Source organism: Tinamus guttatus, unplaced genomic scaffold (genome assembly GCF_059628265.1).
Source record: "Tinamus guttatus ecotype Peru unplaced genomic scaffold, ASM5962826v1 Tinamus_guttatus_pri_ptg000364l, whole genome shotgun sequence".
NCBI lineage: Eukaryota > Metazoa > Chordata > Aves > Tinamiformes > Tinamidae > Tinamus > Tinamus guttatus.
In genome coordinates this window covers 2,538,271-2,557,610 of record NW_028288898.1, presented here as the reverse complement: position 1 = coordinate 2,557,610, position 19,340 = coordinate 2,538,271, and the positions used below count along the sequence as shown (strand labels likewise).

At 65.8% G+C, this 19,340-nt stretch overlaps 1 protein-coding gene across 1 annotated transcript; it reads left to right on the top strand.

The window, feature by feature from the left end:
* Positions 1-247: 247 nt before the first annotated feature.
* Positions 248-18,822, top strand: CROCC2 (ciliary rootlet coiled-coil, rootletin family member 2). Its single transcript, XM_088530173.1, has 31 exons — positions 248-301; positions 513-663; positions 958-1,103; positions 1,395-1,568; positions 1,713-1,780; positions 1,906-1,986; positions 2,343-2,493; positions 2,717-2,823; positions 3,040-3,267; positions 3,486-3,582; positions 3,668-3,877; positions 4,045-4,244; positions 4,340-4,522; positions 4,625-4,769; positions 4,848-4,994; positions 5,088-5,318; positions 5,392-5,585; positions 5,744-5,892; positions 5,962-6,107; positions 6,295-6,474; positions 6,712-6,846; positions 9,192-9,335; positions 10,598-10,836; positions 10,930-11,089; positions 11,414-11,581; positions 11,675-12,051; positions 12,114-12,240; positions 13,811-14,041; positions 14,803-15,083; positions 17,791-17,959; positions 18,598-18,822. The coding sequence occupies exons 1-31, from the start codon at positions 248-250 to the stop codon at positions 18,820-18,822; spliced, it is 5,298 nt and encodes a 1,765-aa protein (XP_088386299.1).
* Positions 18,823-19,340: the final 518 nt, after the last annotated feature.

Here is a 19,340-nt window from a genome sequence, read left to right as displayed (position 1 = left end):
CGGTGTCCGCACACGCCACAGGGCGCGTCGGGACATGGGGGACGGGACAGGAGGGAATAGGATGAGGGGGAGAGGGTGGGAACGGGATGCGGGGGGAGAGGGTGGGCGCCATCCCGGCAGCTGGGAGGTCCCTGCAGTCCCGCTCCCTCCCCACACACAGGGCGCTGGCCGTGTTGTCCCCACCGTCCCCGTGGCAACGCGTCCTGGTCCCCGCGGTCGCCACAGCAACGCGTCACCCCCGGCAGCCATGGCCGAGCAGGACGGCGGGGCCGCGGCGCTGCGGCTGGAGGCGACTGTGCAGGTCGGTGGGGCAGCCCCGGTGACACCCGTGGGGCACCGGGGTGGAAGCTGTGTCCCCTCCATCCCGGGGCATGCGGTGGGAAGGCCGCTGCAGGCGCAGGGGCGCTATGACACCCTGCCCGAGCAGGGGGAGCGAGCGGGGCTCAGCAACACCCCGATCATGCCCAGGCGGTGACACCGGCACCGCGGCTCCCCTCGCTTGGCTCTTGCAGCGGCTGGAGGCCACGGTGCTGAGCCCTGACGCCGGCCGGGAGGAGAAGGCCCTGCTGGTGCGGGGAGAGGGTGGCAACACGGCCCCCACCTCCATCCCCGCCAGGATTCGCCAGATCGTCACCGAGAGCCTGGCCGAGGACGCTGCCCCGGGTAGGGGACAAGCCGGGGGGCCGGGGCGGGAGTTTCAGGCGGGCAGCCAGCCAGGGGGCACCTTTGCAGGCAGATCATTTTGAGGCCTCCGTCCATCTGTCTGTCCCACACTGTGCACATCCTCCTTGCCTACTGAGAGCATCGTGGGTGCCATCGTCCCCATTGTGGGCAAGCTCAGGGGCTCAAGGAGGTCCCTTTGCCACCCAGGCCACCCCTTGCCCACAGTGGGTGCACAAACCTGTGTGCTCCATGGGGGCTGGAGCATCCTTTCCCTTCCCTCTCCCCCACCGCCAGCGGTGCTGGAAAGCCCATCGGCCGCCAGCATGGAGGAGGAGAACGCGCTGCTGCAGAGGGAGCTGGCACGCGTCGAGGAGCTGCTGGCGCACACGCGCGCCGAGCGGGACGAGGCGGCCGCCAAGCACCGGGCCGCCAGCGAGCGTGTAAGTGCCAGGGACCCCGCACTTCCCTGTGGCCACGCATCCCCAGCACTCAGGCATCCCCTCTGTGGCCATGGGACGGGGCATGTCCAGCTGCCCCCAAAGCCCATAGCGGCATCTGGGAGGGCAGAGCGGGTCCCCACCGATGGGTCCGAGCGGGCTAGGACCTGCCCTTAGCTCAGCAGCAGGCTGGTCCTGCCACAAGGGCAGCGGCGGCGGCCCCGCCATGGCCTGGGTGCCCAGCCCGCCATGGCCTGGGTGCCCAGGCGAGCTCTGTGGTGTCCGCGCGGGCAGCTGGAGAGGGCGCTGCGAGCCGAGGCGGCCCAGCGCGAGGCACGGGGCAGCCCAACCCTGCGCGAGCTGAGGCAGCGCTTCGAGGGCGACAAGAGGGCCTTCAAGCGCAAGCTCCACGCGTACCAGGAGGGCCAGCAGCGCCAGGCGCAGCTCGTCCAGCGCCTCCAGAGCAAGGTACGGACTCGTCCTGCACCACAGCCCATGTGGCACTGCAAATACAGCCTCGACGTTGGCACGGGGTGGTGGACCCAGTGCCTGCTTTCTCCCTTACCTCTTTCTCCTCTCTTTCTCCTTTGCTGCCTGTCCCTTTTGGCCAAGGTTCTGCAGTACAAGAGGAGATGTGGAGAGCTGGAGCAGCAGCTTCTAGAGAAAACCACGGAACCGGAGCCTCCGGCAGAGGTCAGTGCAGATGGGCTGCCCCACTGTCGTGGGAAATCCTCTTCCAGGAATCAGGGTGGGAAGTCAATCACCTCATGGCCTCCCTTTCCTTCTCGCGCCAGCTGGAGTCCAGGGAGCCCAGGGTGCTTTCAGAGCAGGACCACGGCTCCGACCTGGAGAGCACCCTCCTGCACCTGGAGGATGAGAAGCAGAGGTGAGCAGGCACAGGGCTCCTTGCAGCCTGGTAGGTGGTAGAGCTGCAGCAGGCGGGCAACGGGCTCTGCATCTCCTCGCCCAAGTGCTGGATCCCCACCCAGGTGGATCTGAGTCCAGTTCTAGACTGCCTGGTTCCTCTGTGCCACCCTCAGCCCTGTTTAGGGCTGTGTGTTGTCACACTCCTGGGGTCTGAACCCTCCCCTGCAACTGAAATGATTGCCCCAGGTGCGTCCGAGTGAGGGGAAGAGGGCAAATTCTGAAGCCCGCCAGGTTTCCCTGCTGGGGTACAGAGCATGGCCGAGCATGGAGCTCACAGAGACCCTGGCCACTGACGTGCTGCCCGTCGTGCCCTAGGAGCGCTGGCTTGTCACAGATGAACTCTCTGCTGCGGGAGCAGCTGGAACAGATAAAATCCTCCAACCAGCGCCTGGCAGCAGAGCTGGAGCAGGCCACGGTGGACGTCCATCGCCTGAGGGGCGAGGTGGAGCAGTGCCACCATAGAGAGGTGATGCTGCCCTGGCCCATTTGCTAACCTGGGCTGAAACAGCCCCTTTGCAAATGGCAGGGACCTTGCGGGTCCGGGAGGTGATGCCAAGACAGTTATGGGACGAGGGGATGGACAGTGTCCAGGGCACAGACTGGTGCAGAGTGGGAGCCATCGCAACCCTTTGTGTGGTGCTAACTCCTGCTCCAATTTGTCCCTCGTGTCCTGCTCCCACCTCTGGCAGAGCTCTGGCCCCTCCTGGAGGAGCGAGCGTGGCGAGACCCTCCTGCTGTGGCACCAGGCAGCCACGCTACGCGGGCACTTCATGGACCTCCGGGCCGTCACGGAGAGGTGGGTGCTGCAAAATACCCCTCCAGGGAGACACCTGGGGGTCCTGCCGAGGATGGCCTTGACACACGGAGCCTGGGGAAGGCGGGAGGCCAGGCCTGTGGGTGTCATGTGGGACAGACAGGCTCCAAGTCCAGCGGGGGAGCACGTGTCCTACGTGACCCAAAGAGGGACCTCGCTGTCCCAGAAACCCAAGGGGATGTTCTCTCTCGTCACCAGAGGCCTGGCGGAGGCAAAGATAGACATGGCCAAGCTGGCACGGCGCCTCCACACAGCCTGCCTTAACCTGGACTCCAACCTCCGCCTGTCCCAGAGCCACACCACCTGCTCCCTGGAGAAGGAGAGCCTGCATGGAGCACAACTGGAGCAGCAGCTCCGCGACAAGGTGCGGGAGATGATAGAGCTCCAGAGCCACTGGGATGGAGAGAAAGTGGAGCTGAACTCCAGGTAAATGAGGCCCGGCTGGGCTGTCTCTCCAGGCGGGTTGTTTGAAGGCTACGAGGGCAGAGCTCAAGGCTCAAAGTTCTGGCTTGCTGCCATCCAACGTGTGGGCAGTTGGGTGGATGGAATGGACAGCACATTGCTCCGTGGGCCAAGGTCTCCGACACAGGAGGTTGTGTGAGTCCTGCCTGCATGTGGCATCCATGGGGCCCCCTCTGTTCCAGGATAGCGGAGCTGAGCCTGCGAGCCGAGCGGCTCCAGGAGCAAAACATGGAGAAGGAGGAGTCCATTGCCCACCTCAAGCTGGACATTGAGAAGCTGGTGCGCCCCATGGGCCTGCTCCACGCGCGCCCACTCCCCTTGCCCATGCCATGGCCACCAAGGGCCTCTTTACCTGTCGGCACAGAAAGCTGCCACCGCGAGGGAGGCAACAGAAGGCAAGGAGGAAGCAGGACCCCTCTCCCGGGACGGCAGGGACGCATCGGCAGAGGTGGGAGGCAGCCGGGGGCTCTCGCTGCCGCGCGCCAGCTCCCCGCAGCGCCAGCACGTCCCGCCGCTGCGGCAGCCCGAGGCAGCGCTGCAGGCAGCGCTCCAGCAGCAGCAGCTGCTCGAGCAGGTGAGGGGATGTGCGGGGAGATGGCAGCTCCGGGCCAGGCTCATGGAGCCAGGGTGGGGACAACGGGGACAAGATCCGTCGGGCACAGAGCCCCGAGGCGGAAGGTTTGCAGGCGAGCGCTGGCACGGGGGACGCATCCAGCTGACCCCCTCCCTGCCGGTGGGCAGGAGCTGCGCTCGCAGCTGGCGTCCGCACAGGATGCGCTGCGGGCAGCAAGGACGGAGGCGTGCGAGCGGCGGCGGGAGGCGCACGAGGCAGAGCGGCGGGCGCAGGAGCAGCGGCGAGGCCGGGAGCAGGCGGCGGAGGACCTGGAGCAGCGCGAGCGGGAGCTGCAGCGCTGCAGGGCCTCCGTGGCCGTGCTCAGCCAGTGAGGCCCTAGAGCTCCCGGGTGCCCTGCGAGGATGCCGGGGAGGGGACTGCAGGCTGCAGAGTCCAGCCACGCACCTGGCCTCATGTCCGCAGGGAGAAGCAGGCCACGGAGGCCAGGGTGGGCAGCCTGAGTGAGGAGGTGGATTCCTGCCGCCGGGAAGTGGCCAGGCTGACGGCTGCCAACGCAGAGCTGCAGCGACACAGAGCCCTCCTGGAGGAGCAGAAGGAAGAGCTGGCCAGTGAGTGGGAGAGGAGCCGGAAAGAGCTAGAGCGAGGGTGAGTTGAGCCCAGCTGCTTGGCCACAGCTCCTGTCAAGTCAGCAGCCACCCACGAGCCCAGGGCCACCGTGGCGACCTGGTGCCTGGCTCCCCCATGCAGGCAGCAATCCCTGGAACAACTGGAGGAGAAGGCCTCAGCCCTGAAGAAGGAGCTGCTGGCGGTGACGGAGACGCTGAGCCAGGCCACGCTGGCCAGGGAGGTGCTGGAGGGTGAGAAGGCCAGCCTGGGTGGCGCGCTGAGGAAGGTGAGAAGCACCTCGGCCTCCGTGCCGCGCGCTGCCCACCGAGACAGCGGTGGAGCTGGGCTTTTCCCCTTCCCGCAGGCTGAGGCCACCTGCGCCAAGCTGGAGCTGGCCCTGAACACGATGCAGCTGGAGGGAGCGGAGCTGAGAGACTCGCTGGCCAAAATGGCAGCCCTGAACGAGGGCCTGGCGCAGGACAAGGCCAGCCTGAGCGGCACCGTCCTGCAGGTAACGTGCGCCCGCGTGGCCTCTGCACCCTGACGTCGGGACTCGCGGCATCCCTCACCTCCCTGGGGTCCTTCCCCACGGCGCCGCTCCCAGCTGGAGGAGGAGAAGGGCTCGCTGGCGGCGCGGCAGCGGGAGCTGGAGCAGGAGTGCGCGGGGCTGGCGGAGCGGCTGGCGCAGCTGCAGCGGGAGCAGGCGGAGGCGAGCGCAGCCCGCTGGGGCCTTGAGCAGGGCCGGCAGGCAGCGGAGGAGCGCGGGGGGCGGCTCGAGGCGGAGCTGCTGGCCACGCACCGCCACAACGCCCAGCTGCAGGAGCAGCTGCTGCAGGTACCGCGTGGCTCCCTCAACGCCACCGCCGTGATGGAGATGGGGGCTGCCCCTCGGCTTGTCCTCTGTGCAGGCAAGGGGCCAGGAGCAAGAGCTGGCACAGGAGCTCGCGCGGGGCCAGCAGGAGATGGAGATGCGGGCGGCTGCTCTGCTCCAAGCCCTGCGGGACAAGGAGGAGCTGGCCCAGGAGAGGGCCCGGCTGGCAGTGCAGCTCGCAGCGCTGGAGCGGCAGGAGACGGCCTTGCTGGAGGAGACGGAGGCTCTGCGGTACCACCCGCCACGGGGCCCGTGGTGGGACGCGCCCGGGGTGCCTTGGGGATGCATCACACTGACACTCTGGGCAGTTCACGCTGCCCGCGGCGCGCTGGGGTCCCAGGGCCGTTCTGCGGTGCATGGAGGACCCTGAGCAAACGGTCACCTCACAGGGCCGAGAGGGACTCCCTGGAGAGCAGCCTCGCGGAGGCGCAGGAGCGGGCGGCCCGCCTGGAGCTGCAGACGGAGCAGCAGGCGGCCGAGCGGCAGAGCGGCGCGCGCTGCCGGCAGGCGCTGCGAGGTAACGGGCCGCCCGCCCGCCGTGCGTGTGGAGCCGCTGCGGAGCGGGGCTGCTGAGTGGAGCCGCGTCCTGCAGCCGAGGCGGAGGCAGCGTGGGGTGAGCTGGCACGGCAGGAGGCCTCGCTGAGGGCCGAGACCGAGGCGCTGCGGCAGGAGGCCGAGCAGGAGAGGCGGGCGGCCCTCCGGGAGCTGGCGCTGGCCCACAGGGAAGAGCTGGGGCGCCTCTGCCGGGAGAAGGTAGGGGATGTTCCCGATGCTGGCCCTGCACATGGCTCCTGCCAGGGAGAGCTCCATGACCAGGGCTGGAGCCCGCCTGGCTCCACGTGCCCAACGGAGCTACTCCCCGTGGGTGTCCCCGTGTCGCGGCTGGGCCAGTATGTCCAGATGGGAGACACAGGGCACCCCTTGCTCCGCTGTGGCCCAGGAGAGCCTGCGGCAGGCCCTGGAGGAGGCGAAGGCAGAGGCCGCTCGGCACCTGCAGCGGGAGAAGGAAGAGCTGGTGTCCAAGCACAGGGCAGAGAAGGAGGAGCTGCAGGCAGCGATGCTGAGCCTGCAGCAGGAGCGGGACGAGAGGCTCCTGCTGCTACAGGAGGACAAGCAGCAGGTGAGCGTGGCGCGTCTGCGGGTGCTGCAGGAACCGCGTCGCCTGCGCCCACCGCCCGTGGAGCCTGTGTGTGCAGAGAGCGGGTCCATGCGCCCGCAGCCACCTCGGCCCTCGCTGCAGGTCACCACAGAGAGGAGCCGTCAGCAGCTGGGCTGTGGGGCCAGCAGCGAGGCCTGCTCCTACCTGCCACCCCTCAGCATGTGGCACCTGCCCGATGACTCCTCTTGTGGCTTTCAGGCTCTGTCCCAGATGGAAGCGGAGAAGAACATCGTGATGGAGAAGCTGGGTGAAGTGCAGAGGGAGCTTGGGAATGCTCAGATGGAGATGGATCAGATGAAGCGGGAGGCTCTCGCACGCGAGGAGCAGGATAAGGTGAGCCCAAATCCTTCTCCATATGCCCAAAAGAACTCAGGGTCCTTCAGGGGCTTAAGGACCCACCTTGCCTAGAGATTCACAGTGGAGAGGACTAGCAAGGTCAAATCCAATAGCCCCCAGTGAATCCACACGGCACCGTCTCCTACAAGACGGCTGGAGCCAGGATTGCGAGCGGAGCTGCGATGGAAAGGCAGGAAGGAAGGAGGCGCGCGTGTGCTGCCGCGCGCGCTCTGGCTGCCGCAACCCCCGGGAGCCCTCGCGAGCGCGGGCGCCTTGGCTTGTTTTTCCAACCCGAAATGCGTGCCTGGGAGCAGCGGGGATGCAGCGGGGGAGGCAGCGCTCCAGAGAGTGGTTCGAAGGGGGATGTGCACAGGAAGAGCAGCAACCCCCCCTACACAAAGCAAACAGTCCGTGGAGGGTAAAGAAATGCAGCCGGAGCACGCTTGGAAAGCGCCGACATCAAAGGCTGTTTGGGAACTGAATGCAACAACTGCATTAAAAAAAAAAATACAAAACAACAACGAAAAAGACCCGCTTTCACAAAATTCCTGCGGCAGCTCTCCCCACCTCCAACCTTTCCAAAGCTCCGTGTGGGCTGTGAACAGCGCGGCAGCAAGCAGGGAGGACACTGGCTTTCCTGGCCATCCCTGACAAAACCCACCTGTGGGAGCCGTCCGCAAGGCCCGTGCCTTGCTGCTTGCCATCGCTGCCACACGTCCCCACGCTACAGGGCACGACGCATGTCCAGCTGCCAGCAGCCGGCCTCTGGGGCCAGGGCATGGGAGATGAAAAGCCCACTTGCCTCCTCTCTGCAGGGAGAGCCAGGCTCTCTCTCCATGGCCTTCCCAATGGCTCCTCAGCTGGAATGAGGCTCCATGGGGCTCCGCACCGAGGAACACAGCCGCCCCACACACATCCCAGCCAGGACATGTCTTTCGGATACTCCATGCAGGCCTTGTCCTTCCCTGTCCAGCAACGAGGATGGCTGATATCAGAGGAGGCCTCACTCTGGGTGACTAACTCCCTAGCCCACCTGCAGGGTTTGCGAGGCTGGTTCTCCTCAGCCCTGTGCTGAGGCCAAGCATGGGAAGAGCTGAGACACGGGGCACTGCTCTGCAGGCAGCTCCTTGTGGATGCGAGTGGTTCTGCCAAGGACAGAGCAGGCTACAACACATGCAAGTCACAGCAGCATCGCCAGAGAGAGCAGACGTTGCCACCGCACCTGGAAGCCGCCGCCCGGCAGCCCCGGTCTGCGTGCGTAGCAGAGCGTGCGTGGAGAACCTGCATCACCAGAGAAGGAGCTGGCCCAGGAACGTCTTTCCTTGCATCTGGTTCAGGAAGCAGCAAGCCCAGGGCAGCCGGAGGGGAGCCGTGCAGAGCCTCCCTTGGCCGCATGGCAGGGAGGACAGTCGTGCAGACGGGAGCATGTGGAGCAAGGACATCTTTTCATCTACCTACCAGCAGGAGACCCAAAGGGACTTCAGTCAGACATCTCCGAGCTCAAGACGTGGCTCCACCAGCCCTTGGTTTGCCTGTTCCCCCTCCACTCAGCCTGGGTCGTGGTTGTGGGGCTGTCCCTCAGGAAGCCCAGAGGAAGCTGGATGCGGCATAGAGGAAGCAGCAAAACGTCAGAGGGATGAACCTGGCCCTGAGGACAGGTTCACGGGATGGAAAGAGCGCGCGGCCAAGCCCAGTGAAGGGCAGGGTGTTTGGGGAAGAGGAGGGAAGGGTAACCAAGCAATGGGCGCAAACTTAGCACAGAAACTTTCTAGGCTAGACATCAGGAAAAATTTCCTAACAATAAGGTCAATTAAAGCATGGAATAATCTTCTCAGGGAAGTGCTGGAATCCCCATTGCTGGAGACGGTCAGGCTTGGTCTAGACAACTCACCCGGGACGTTCAGTAGGGAATGGCTCGGCGCTGGCAGAGGGGCTGGGCTGGATGAGGTAATAGGTCGTTTTCCATCTCTGCATTTTATGGTTCTACGAATTTTAGAAATAGGAGAGAGTGAAAAGAAAAAAAAAAAGTAAAATGAAATAAGAGCAAGGGCAAGCAAGAGAGGAAAAAAACGCAGCAATATTCGGGCACCGGAGAAGGGCTCGAGTCGTGTTTGACATGGCTGGAAGAAGAGCCGGCATCTCCCTTCCGCCTGCGCCACCATCCGCAGGGCGCATCGAGCAGCCCCGCAGCACGAGGGGCCTGCTCCAGGTGGACACCTGGGTCATAAGCAACACAAAGGGACAAGGCGAGTGGCGTGAGAGCCACTTGGGGCAGCCCGGAGTGGGCGAGGGGGCCGCGTTGAGCTCTCTATATCCCTCACGCTGTCTCTCCCTTCCTTTAGGACACGGTGGCCAGTATCACCAGGGAGCTGAGGAGCCTGCAAGGCCGGTTCGAAGACGCGGTGGCCGCCCACCAGCGGGAGGCCAAGGGCCTCAGCGAGCGCGCCAAGGAGCTGGCGAAGGAGAAGGCGGCCAGGGCGCAGGAGGTACGAGGCGCCCGGGCGCGCGGGCTCTGCCTCGCTCCCGGCGGCAGCACGAGGCCGGGCGCCGCGAAGCCGCCCGGCTGCCGCGAGCACCCCCGCGCGACGGCCCCCGAGCCGAAAGGGCAGCACGGGGTGGGAGGCGAGAGAGGGTCGGGGGACTTAGAGAGGAAGAGAGAGTAATTTAACATGACAGGCTGTTTATTTTGGCAGAAAATGGCCTCCTTTCAACAGATTTCAAAGCCCGGGGTTGGAGCGGGGACCACACAGCAGAGTGGAGAGCGAGGCTTCGCAGAGGGGGCTAGAGGGGCACCCAGAGGACCACGGGGACCCGGTGGGCAGGCAGAGCGTGACGGGGAGCACAGAGAGTGGCACAAGGAGGCGGCGAGGGGATAAGGGGCATTTGGGGGCCAACAGTGCGGGTGGAGACGGCGAGCGAGGCCGCGGCAAGCGCGTTCCGAGCACTCCGAGCCGCGTGGCCCGCGTGGCCGCGCTGCCGGCGGACACCAGCACCATGAGGCATGCGGGCGCAGGCCCCCGCGCGCTCGCGTGCTCGCCGGCACGCACGCGTGTGCACGTTCACACGCTCCCCTGCCCCCTCGCTCCTTCCTCTGGGCCAGCGCTCAGCTGGAGTCTTGGCTCCCCCAGCGAGGTTTCAAAAGAGGCTGCTTATGAAAAAAGGGGAAAAAAGAGGAAAAAAAATGAGTAAAGAAATAATTACTATAATCACATGAAGAGCTTTGGCTGTAAAAGCGCTGCGAGCGCGCAGGGCCGCCGCGCGGGGAAGGGGCCGAGGTTGTTAAGGGCAGGGAATGAGGGGGGTGTTTTCCTGCCTTTTGCTCTTTTTTTTCTCTCTCTCCCTCTCTTTTTTTTTTCTTTTTTTTCAGTCCCAGTCCACACACACACACCCTCCTTCCTCCCCTTTATCCTGGGAAATGAAAACAGTTGGTTCAATGATGGATCGCCCCTTTCTCTGGTCGCTGACCTCCCGGGCGAGTTTCTGCTGAGCTCAGCGGAAAGCGCCCGCTCACTTGCGGCTCCCATGTGGGGCGGGGGGAAGGGCCAGGGGTTCCCAAAAACACCCTGGAGTGGCTGGGTCTGCAGGGAGAGCCTGGAGTCCCCCTGTGTCACCACTTTGGGACACTTCCCCTGTCCCAAAAGAGGTCCCCCTACAGCCACCGGTCCCTGCCGTCCTCTCGGCAGAGCCTGGCTCCATGCTGCCGGCAGGAGCGGAGCTGGGACGAGGGCACCGCGTTTCCCTCCCCAAGGCAGAGCAGCTCAAGGCGCAGCTGTGCCTGGCGGAGGACGCGCAGGGCGGCGCACGCAGGGAGCTGGCCCACGCGCTCCGCCGGCTGCGGGAGGCCGCAGAGGCCCGGGAGCGCCAGCGCAAGGAGCTGCTGGGGGCCCGCCGGGCCGCCGAGGACGAGAGGCGGCAGAGGGAAGCGCTGCAGAAATCCAACGCGGAGCTGCGCGCCGCCGTCGTGAGGGCCGAGAGCGAGCGCATCAGGTGGGCTCCGCGCGCGCCCCGCGGGCACCGCTGTGCCCAGCTCCACCAGGACGGGCCCTGGGCTGGGGTGAAATCACCTTTGTTGCCCCTCAGCCTCCAGAGAGCCAAGGAGGAGAAGGAGCAGAAAGTGGCGGTGCTGGAGGAGGCTCGGGCCGCTACGCAGCGAGAGGCCGGCGAGCTGCGGGCCAGCCTGCGCGCCGTGGAGACGTCGCGGCTGGAAGCGCGCCGGGAGCTGCAGGACCTGTGCAGGCAGGCGCGTGGAGCCCCGCTGCCGTTGCCAGCGCGCACGGTGGCCAGCCCGGCGCAGGGGCGTCACAGCAGGGCCAGCAGCACGTGCTGGCAGGACCACTGCGATACCCTCCTTGAGCCTGGAGATGGGGCAGGGAGGCCCCAACCTTCTCCCCCGGGGCTGTGGCTCAACCAGTTTTCCTGGCTCTGGCTCCTGGCGGGAGGAAGAGTCAAACTGGAGAGAATGACCAAGGGGCTCCGAGCCCGTTCCTGCTCCTTGTCACTCCCAAGAGCCTGGCGCGGCATGTGGCCCAGCTGGACAGCGAGTTATGAGCCTCCTTGTCTGCAGGTGAAGGCTCTGGAGAGTGAGAACAGCAAGAAGGGCAAAGAGGCCACGGAGCTGCAGGCCCGGATCCTGCGGGAGGAGCAGCAGCGGCAGCAGAGCTGCCGGGAGGGCCGGGAGCTGCAGCAGAGGGTGGCGGAGCTGGAGAGCAGCCAGGACTGCGCGCGCAGAGAGGTGGGCAGCCCGAGGAGCGCCCCGCGCGCCCCGCACGCGTGGGGCAGGCCGAGCCCTGGCTCCGGGCGCTTGCTCCGGGTGTTTCCCCTGCAGGTGCTGGGTCTGCAGAGGCAGCTGGCGGAGGCAGAGCGAGAGGCAGCAGCGCGCGAGAAGGAGCTGCAGGGCAGCCTCGGCGACAGCCGCAGCCGCGAGAAGATGCTTCGGGACGAGCTGGGCGGCCTGGAGCTGAAGCTGCGGGAGGCCCACGGGGCCGGCGACGGCCTCCAGCTGCAGCTCAGCATGGCCCGGGGCCGCCTGCGGGGCCTGGAAGCAGAGCTGGAGAGGGCCGAGGCCTCCAGGAGGGCGGCGGAGTCCAAGCTGGGAGGGCTGCGCGTGGCCCTGCGTCGCACGCTGGGGCTGGGTGCGAGGAGCCCGTCCCCGCGCCGGGCCGGCTCTCCTGTGAAAGGTTGGCCTCCCCCGGGCGGCCTCGCGTGGGCCCAGCCTCGCTGGAGGTTGACTCCATCACTCTCCTGGCTCGCGCAGGTCTGGAAAGCTCCGTGCCCAGCCCAGGGTCATCTCCAACCTTTGGGTCATCGACGGCGGGTGACATCGACCCCGACCACGTGCACGCAGCCTTGAGGGACTTCCTGCAGGAGCTCCGGGACACCCAGCGTGAGAGGGTGAGAGCGAGGCCGCTGCAGGGTGACCTCCCTTCTGCATGGGGCTCCCCATGGCGCCCTGGGCCCTGCACTGCACTGGGAGACGTGTCCCACCACCGTGGGTGCCGCAGGACCATGGAGAGCTGAGGATTGAGCTGCCCCCAGTGCTTGGCATGGGCTGACAGGAGAGGACTGAGTACTGGGGAGCAGGGGCCCGAGCACCGCATCCCCCAGGCCACCGGGGAGCCGCGTGTCCCATCTGCCGCGCGTGATGCAGAGGGACGGTGCCGGCAGCAGGGCAGGGCCTGCCCCTCCGTTGGGCCGCAAGCGGAAAACTGCATCCCCCTCTTCCTCAGCTCGCGGGGCCAGGCCCAGCCTGCCAAGCCAAACGGGGACACACGGGGGCCTGCATTAGTCCTTCCAGGAAAGGCCGTCTTCACACGCATCCGCGCCAGGCGCTTTGGCCCCCGGCCAGTCCTGCGGTTTGCCAAGTGTTACTCCCTGGGGAGGGACGAGCCAGGGGAGCAGCCGGGAAGGGGCAGGATCACACCCACAAGCTGCATTTCTTGCCCTGCAACACGCGGCCGCTTCCCCTCCGCCAGCCCCCGCGCGCCTGGGCCGCGTGTCCCCCGCGGGGCCGCAGCGCCTGTGCCGGGCCGGGTAGTGCCCGTGATTTACACCCGCTGTCAGCGCACGGCCTGCGGTGACACGTGCCGCCCCGGGACTCCCCAGGCAGCCCCGTGTCCCCGTGCTCCCCCGAGCCAACCTCAGAGGCCAGGATGGAGCAATCCGTGGGGCGGCCCGATCCCCTTTGGCCCTTCCTCTGTCATGTCCTGTTGCTCAAAATGTGGTTCTTGTAAAAATGCATAAATATTTACACAAGAATAATTTAAAAAACATGCTCTGTCAAATAATCAAAGGAGCAGAACATCCGAGGGGCTTCGAGCCAGATTGGGAAATCAATTATTGCTTTAGGACGCCACGCTGGGAAGCTAGAGGTGTCTCAATCGTCCCCAGCCCTTGGGGCTGAGGGACTTGCTGGTGCTGGGGAGGACGTCTGCATTCAATTGCCTTTCTGCATTAGCACTGGCACAAGTGACGCCATGTGGGTCTGCGGGAGGTTTCATGTCTTGATTAACACCCCCGTTGCCATTCTGGGGCGCGCAGCTCGGGGAGGCTTTCGAAGCCTCCTGCTGCCTCGGGCTGCAGCCTAGACCGCGTTGCCCTGTCCCAGCCGCCTCTTCCACTCTCCAGAGCCAGCTGGGAGGCTTCCCCAAGCGCCAGTTTAGGTCTCACATCCCACTTTCCGCCCCGTATCCTGCGCCGGGACCCGCAGGGGTGCAGACGCTCCGGCAGCGCCTCGGTGGCCTCTCCTCTGTGGGCAGCGGGATGAGCCTGCGCGCAGGCCCAGGCCAAGCGGACGCCACGGGCAGCGGCTGGGGAAGGGACGGCACTGCATAAGGCCGGGGCTCGTGAGACACCGCGGCGTGAAGGCTGCTGGAGCGCCCGAGCTGCTCTGAGAGCCCCTGCGCTCCTTCACCGCTGCTCTGGGGGCTACCCCTTGTTCTTTCTGCTATTTCCTTCCCACCAGGACGATCTGAGGATTCAGGTGATGAAGCTGAGGCGGCAGCTGAGCGAGACGGAGCAGGCCCAGGAGCAGATGCGTGCGCACGCCCCGCCACTCCGCAAGCCACTGGCTGCCTCCAAGGAAGGCCAGTCTTCCTCTTCTTCATCCTCCTTCCCACAGCTGCTGGGCACAGGCCGTCCTTGCCCGGGAGCAGGGCAGGAGGCGCCAGCGGGGCAGAAGCCTCTTGGTGCTGGGGTCGGGGGGTGCCATGAGCCGCTCTGCGAAGGACAGATAGGCCGGGCCGCGGTGACCATAGGGGGATGTGGTGGCTGCCCCAGCTGAGCCCCGAGGCGAGCGCGGGGTGGCTGGGTGCCTGCAGCATGGGGCCACGCGCGGCGCTGGCCGGGGCTTCGCCGAGTGTGCGGGGAGCACAGCCACCGGCTGGGGGTGGGCAACGGCCGCAGGGACGCGGGCCCCGGCACGAGGGAGGGCATGAGCTGAAGGCCACGTACGGGGCGGGCAGTGAGCGGGGGGCGGCACGTGGCAGCCCTCGCGCTAACGCTGCCCAGGCGGAGAGTGGCAGCACTTTGGCCGTGTTCCTACACCTGGGCTCTGCCCTGTGGCATTGGGACAGGGTCCTGCCAGGGCGAGTGCTGCCACACACAGCGTGGAGGCCCTGCGGCCACCCCACGGCACTGGGACAGGGTCCTGCCAGGGCGAGCGCTGCCACGCGCAGCGTGGAGGCCCCGCGGCCGCCCCACGGCACAAGACGCTGTTGCGCATGGGCTGCCCATGCCCAGCGCCATCTCCTTGCTCCTCTCCGTGATGCCCGGGGATGCCACAAGCGCCAGGGCAAGGAGCAACTCCCCAGGACAGCAGCAGGCAGCGTGGGCTGGGAGAGAGGCTCTGCCTCCCTGGCGTGGAGGGGCTGCTGGAGAGCGAGGCTGCTGTCCGCGGGGGACACTCAGCAGCGTGGCGGGCGTGAGGGTACGAGCCGGGTGGGTGGCCACTTCCAGGAAGAGGAGAGCCAGTGGCAGGAGAGGGAGGCCACGCTGGAGAGCGACAAGCGGAGGCTGCAGGATGCACTGGAGGCCTCGGAGAGACGGGTGCCTGCCGCAGAAGGGGAGGGAGTCCCAAACCGGGAGCAAGAAGGACCCCTCGGGCCTCCTCTTCCTCCTGGCAGCAGGTTTGGAGAGGAAGGGCACTCTCTCCTGGCGCCGTCTGCCAGTGACGAGCACAGCTGCTACCTCGTGGCGGGGCCGTGTTGGCCAGCGGAGCGTGGCCAGGGCTCGCGCGGGTGAGAGCGCGCAGGTGAGGGCGGCATGCAGGACAGGAGGCCGAGCGCCCCGCAGCGCAGCCCGGGCCTCCTGGAGCAGGAGAGCAGGCGCTCGGCCTCCCGCACAGACACGGCCGGGGCCTCCTCCCCGGAGAAGAGCCTCGCCAAGGCAGGGTGCGGGCAGGAGGCCCCGTGTGCAGAACCCGCCGTGTGAGGAGGCCGCACGGCGCCGAGGCAGAGCCTGGTGCTCCCGGCAGCGGGGCCGCGCTGGGCCGAGCGCTGGCGGCGCGTGGGGAGCGGGAGAGGGAGCGCGCGCTGTGCGTTGCAGTAACCTCTGCGCTCCTGGCGCCCCGCCAGCCGCTTCCCACCGCGCGCATTTATGCGCATGATTAGTGCTCTCGCATTCTTTGAATGCGGGCCAGCAAGCGAGTTCAAAACTCTTCATTAAACCATCATCTCGCGGCCCAGCTCCCCGCGCCGCGCGCGTGTACGCGCACCCGCACACGTCCCCCAGCTACCTGCTTTGCTTCCCTGCCCGGAGACAGAGCTAGCAACGCGCTCGCTCCCAGGAGCCCTTCCCATTGGAAGGGATCGTTCGTGTCGCACATGTGGTAGGGATCAGCGGGGACACTCGCTGCGCTAATGAGCTGCAGCCAAGGGGGAGAGCAAAATGCAAACCATGTGCTTGGGCCCTCTCCTGAAGCTCATGCAGGCGGCTCTGCGCTGACCCGCTGGACCCTCCACCCAAAAACACCGGCATGTGGAAGTTTCTGGATGTTTAATAGGTCCTTCCTTGCACTGCCCCTGAGAGCCAGGCTCTGCTCGCTGGTTTTACACAGTTGCCGCATTTCTTCTGTCCTCCTCGGGACAGCCCATGGGCTGGGGGCCCCTCTGGGTTCTGTGTCCTCCTGGGAATGGGAGAAATCCGGGACTCAGCAGAGTGGGAGAATAACAGGCTGCGGCGGGTCCCAGGGTCAGCAAAGGGCTCAGACCTCTGGTTGCCCCGTGGCCAAGGGCTGAGCTGAGCTTTGAGCAGGGGCTAGGGCCTATTTGACCCTATGTCCAGCTCGTCTGCTCTGCTTATCCGCCGGATAAGCAACATCGCTTCCCTCAGCGCGGGGCCTCAGGGAGGCCCTTGGCCTCCCACCGCTTCTCCTTAGGTGGCAGGATGAGCGCGTGGCCCTTGCGGCTTTGCTCAGGGCTGGTCAGCCTCTCTCTTCCTCCAAACACAACTGCAGGGCACAGGCACTTGGATTTAGCAGCCCCAGGTCCCTCAGTGGTCTCCTCCGCCAAGGCCAGGCTGAGTGTCCACGGAGTGCTGGGGCCAGTGCAGCCCTCCACAGCCTGGTTCGCCACAGGGCCACAAAGACACACGGCAACATTGAGGAGCAACGGGCCCAAGGACATCCGCGTCCATCCCGCGCTCCTGGAGGAGGCATCCGCCTTTCTCCAGGGCTGCTTTGCAATGTGCAAGGGGGTCGCCTCGCGGAGGGTGCCCAAGGCAGCGCCTCGGCAAGCACAGCACCCGCCGGCCTTGCAAACAGCCGTCCGCGCTCACGCGCTGGAGATGATAGCGCACGGGCTGGGGCCAACTTCTTGCCCTGCTTGAATACCTCTCTCCACGTGGATTTCAAGCTCCACTCGGTCCCAAGCACAACAGACGTCCAGGACCATCTCTCAGTGTTTGGAAGCCAAGTCCTGCTTGGCCGTTAAGGCTTCCCCCTGGGGCTGCTGGGGTGGAAGGTGAGCGATTTGCACCCCAACACGATGGTCCAAACCCTCCTCCCTCTCTCCTTGCCAAACCCGGTCCCACTCACCCTCCCACCCTGGCATGGGGATGGAGGGTCCTGGCCCCGCTTTGGAGGCTGAGTAGAGGACACATCTGAAGGCAGCTCTGGGCTGACCAAAGGTCATTTGCTCCCACAAGGAGACAGGGGGCTAGAGCTTGTGCAAATGGTTCAGGAAAGGAGACCCTTTCCCGTACACTCCTCCCTGGCCTTCCCAACAGTCCAGCTTTGCATCGGGTCCAGCTTTTGACCCAGAGGAAATCGTTTCTGGCTGTGGCCAACAGCTGTTTTCCTAACTCGGTTGCTGCTTTCAATTTAGCGTCCCGAGGAGCTTAATGCGACAACGCAGCAAGGCCGCTGCCGTGTTTTCCTGTGCGCGCTGGGAAGGCTGCCTGGTGGGACTCGCTGTGCGCCCGCGGCTCGGGGTTGCGGCGCCTTCCCCTTCCCCAAAGCTGCGGCACACGGGAAGCGCCGCGCGGCTTCCGCCCGGGCGGATGTGGAGCAGAGTTGTGCCCTGAAGGGAGCCCGGGCCGAAGGGGACTCCGCGGGGTGACACCTGGACACAGCGTTTGTGTCCCTGTCCCTCGTGTCGGAGCTTACAGGGGACCCAGCTGAAGATGGGGGATTCAGGACGTGGCCTGCAAGACTGCTGGGGCTCAGGGACTGACGGCAGCAGGACTGGGAGACCGGGCTTTGGGGAGCAGTGCTGGCAGGAGAGGGCTCAGCCGGGACAGCCCGTGACGAGGAAGGCAGAGCAAGCAGGGGAGTCCTTGGAGGAGACGGGCCCCGTTGCCCGCAGCAGCCCCCCGCACCTCGGAGCTCCGGGCTCCTCAGGGCTCTGTTGCCGTGGGAGGAGGCTCTGCCGGAAAAGCTCTGGCCTCTTGGAGCCACGTGGGGATCGGGGCCCTGGAAACCGGTGCTCGCATTCCTTCTCCGACAAGCCAGCGGAGCTGCCCCGTGCGCCGGGCGCTGCGGGAAGCCGCGCGCGGCCAGCGAGGCACAGAGGCGCTGGCACCGGCCGCCCTCACGCTCGCGCTCCGAGCGGGTTTGCTGCGGGCAGAGCCCAGCGTGCGGGAAGCGCGAGCCGTGCGGCCGGAGCCGGGCTCTGCGGTGAGCCGCGCGCCTGCCATCGCCGCCCCCCGCGCAGGGGCAAGGGGAGAAGAGACTAATGTGTTCCAGAAGATCAGCTGTAAATGGCCGGGGAGGGTAATTCATATCAAACTCATAAACCCTTTATTAGTGTCTCAGGGGGGAAATCCGGATGTGGCCGTTTATTTATTTTGGATTTCGCTATTTTTCTCTTTTCCTTTCAACATTTTTCTTCCAGGAGATTTTTAAAGGGGCAGAGCTGCCTTTTTCCAAGCTTTTATCTTTCACCACGGGCTGCCTGGGAGACAACACAGACGGGCCAGGCACAGCGCAGGTCCCATGGGCTCAGTGCCCGCTTGGAGTTGGTCTTCAGGGAAGCTGTTTGGCAACGGGATGTTGCCCCGCGTCACTGGCAGTCCGGGGGTGTCCTGTCCCCCAAGTCCCTTGTCATGTCTCCATGAGTTGGATGTGTCAGCTCCAGCCGTGGGGCTGCCGGCAGCCCATGGAGCTCCCCACAGAGCTGGGAGCCAGGGCAACCCCTCACTTGTCCTTGTCACCCCTTAGTGACGTGCCAGACCCTACCCAACGCCTCCTCTTGCCCAGCAGCATCTGCCATGGATTCGTCCCTGCCGTGAGGCCAACCCCTCTCCTTTCTCCAGGTGCCCATGGCGGAGGTGGAGCAGAGCTGCTTGCGGCAGCTCCCGGTGCCCGAGCAGGAGCTGCAGGGAGCCCCCAGGCAGCCCGTCGAGGCCTTGGAGCCGCGGGAAGGACCCTCGGAGCACCCACTGAGAGGAGTTCAAGCCCGGACAGGCTCCGAGGGGCTGGACCAAGACAAGCAGAGGGGACAGGCACCCATCCCTCTGCTGCTCCAGACAGGGAAATGACCTGGAAATAGCTGCGGGCTGCTGGTAAGGCCAAGCACCCACTGCCTCCCGCGGGCAGCTGCCTGGCAGGCCCCCAGCTGGGCTTCTCTGCCTTCTTCTTCGCTGTCTTTTCCCACTGGCCTTTTCCCACCGTGGCAGGCGGCTGGGATCCATCCGAGCCAGGCCAGCTCGCAGCGCGCCGGCCCGGAACAAGCAGAAGTGCAAAACTGGGCATCCTACCCCCTCTTCACCTAGAAAATCCCCATAGAAATCAAAGCGGGAGCAGGCAGGAGCCCCTCAGCCACCACAAGGGCCACCCTGGGACGGCTGCACCCTTCACCTGTCAGCACTAATCCACATTTTTTCTCTATGAATGCTTGGGGGAAGCTTTTTCCTCCCTTCTTTTTCCTTATATTTTTGCTCCAAGCCTGCTTTGTTTCACCTTAAAGGAGGGCAGCGCGCGCGACAGCCGTGTTTCGGGTCTGCGGGCCACGTTTGGGGCCCGCGCGTGGGCGAGGATTTGGGAAGCCGCAGAGTGC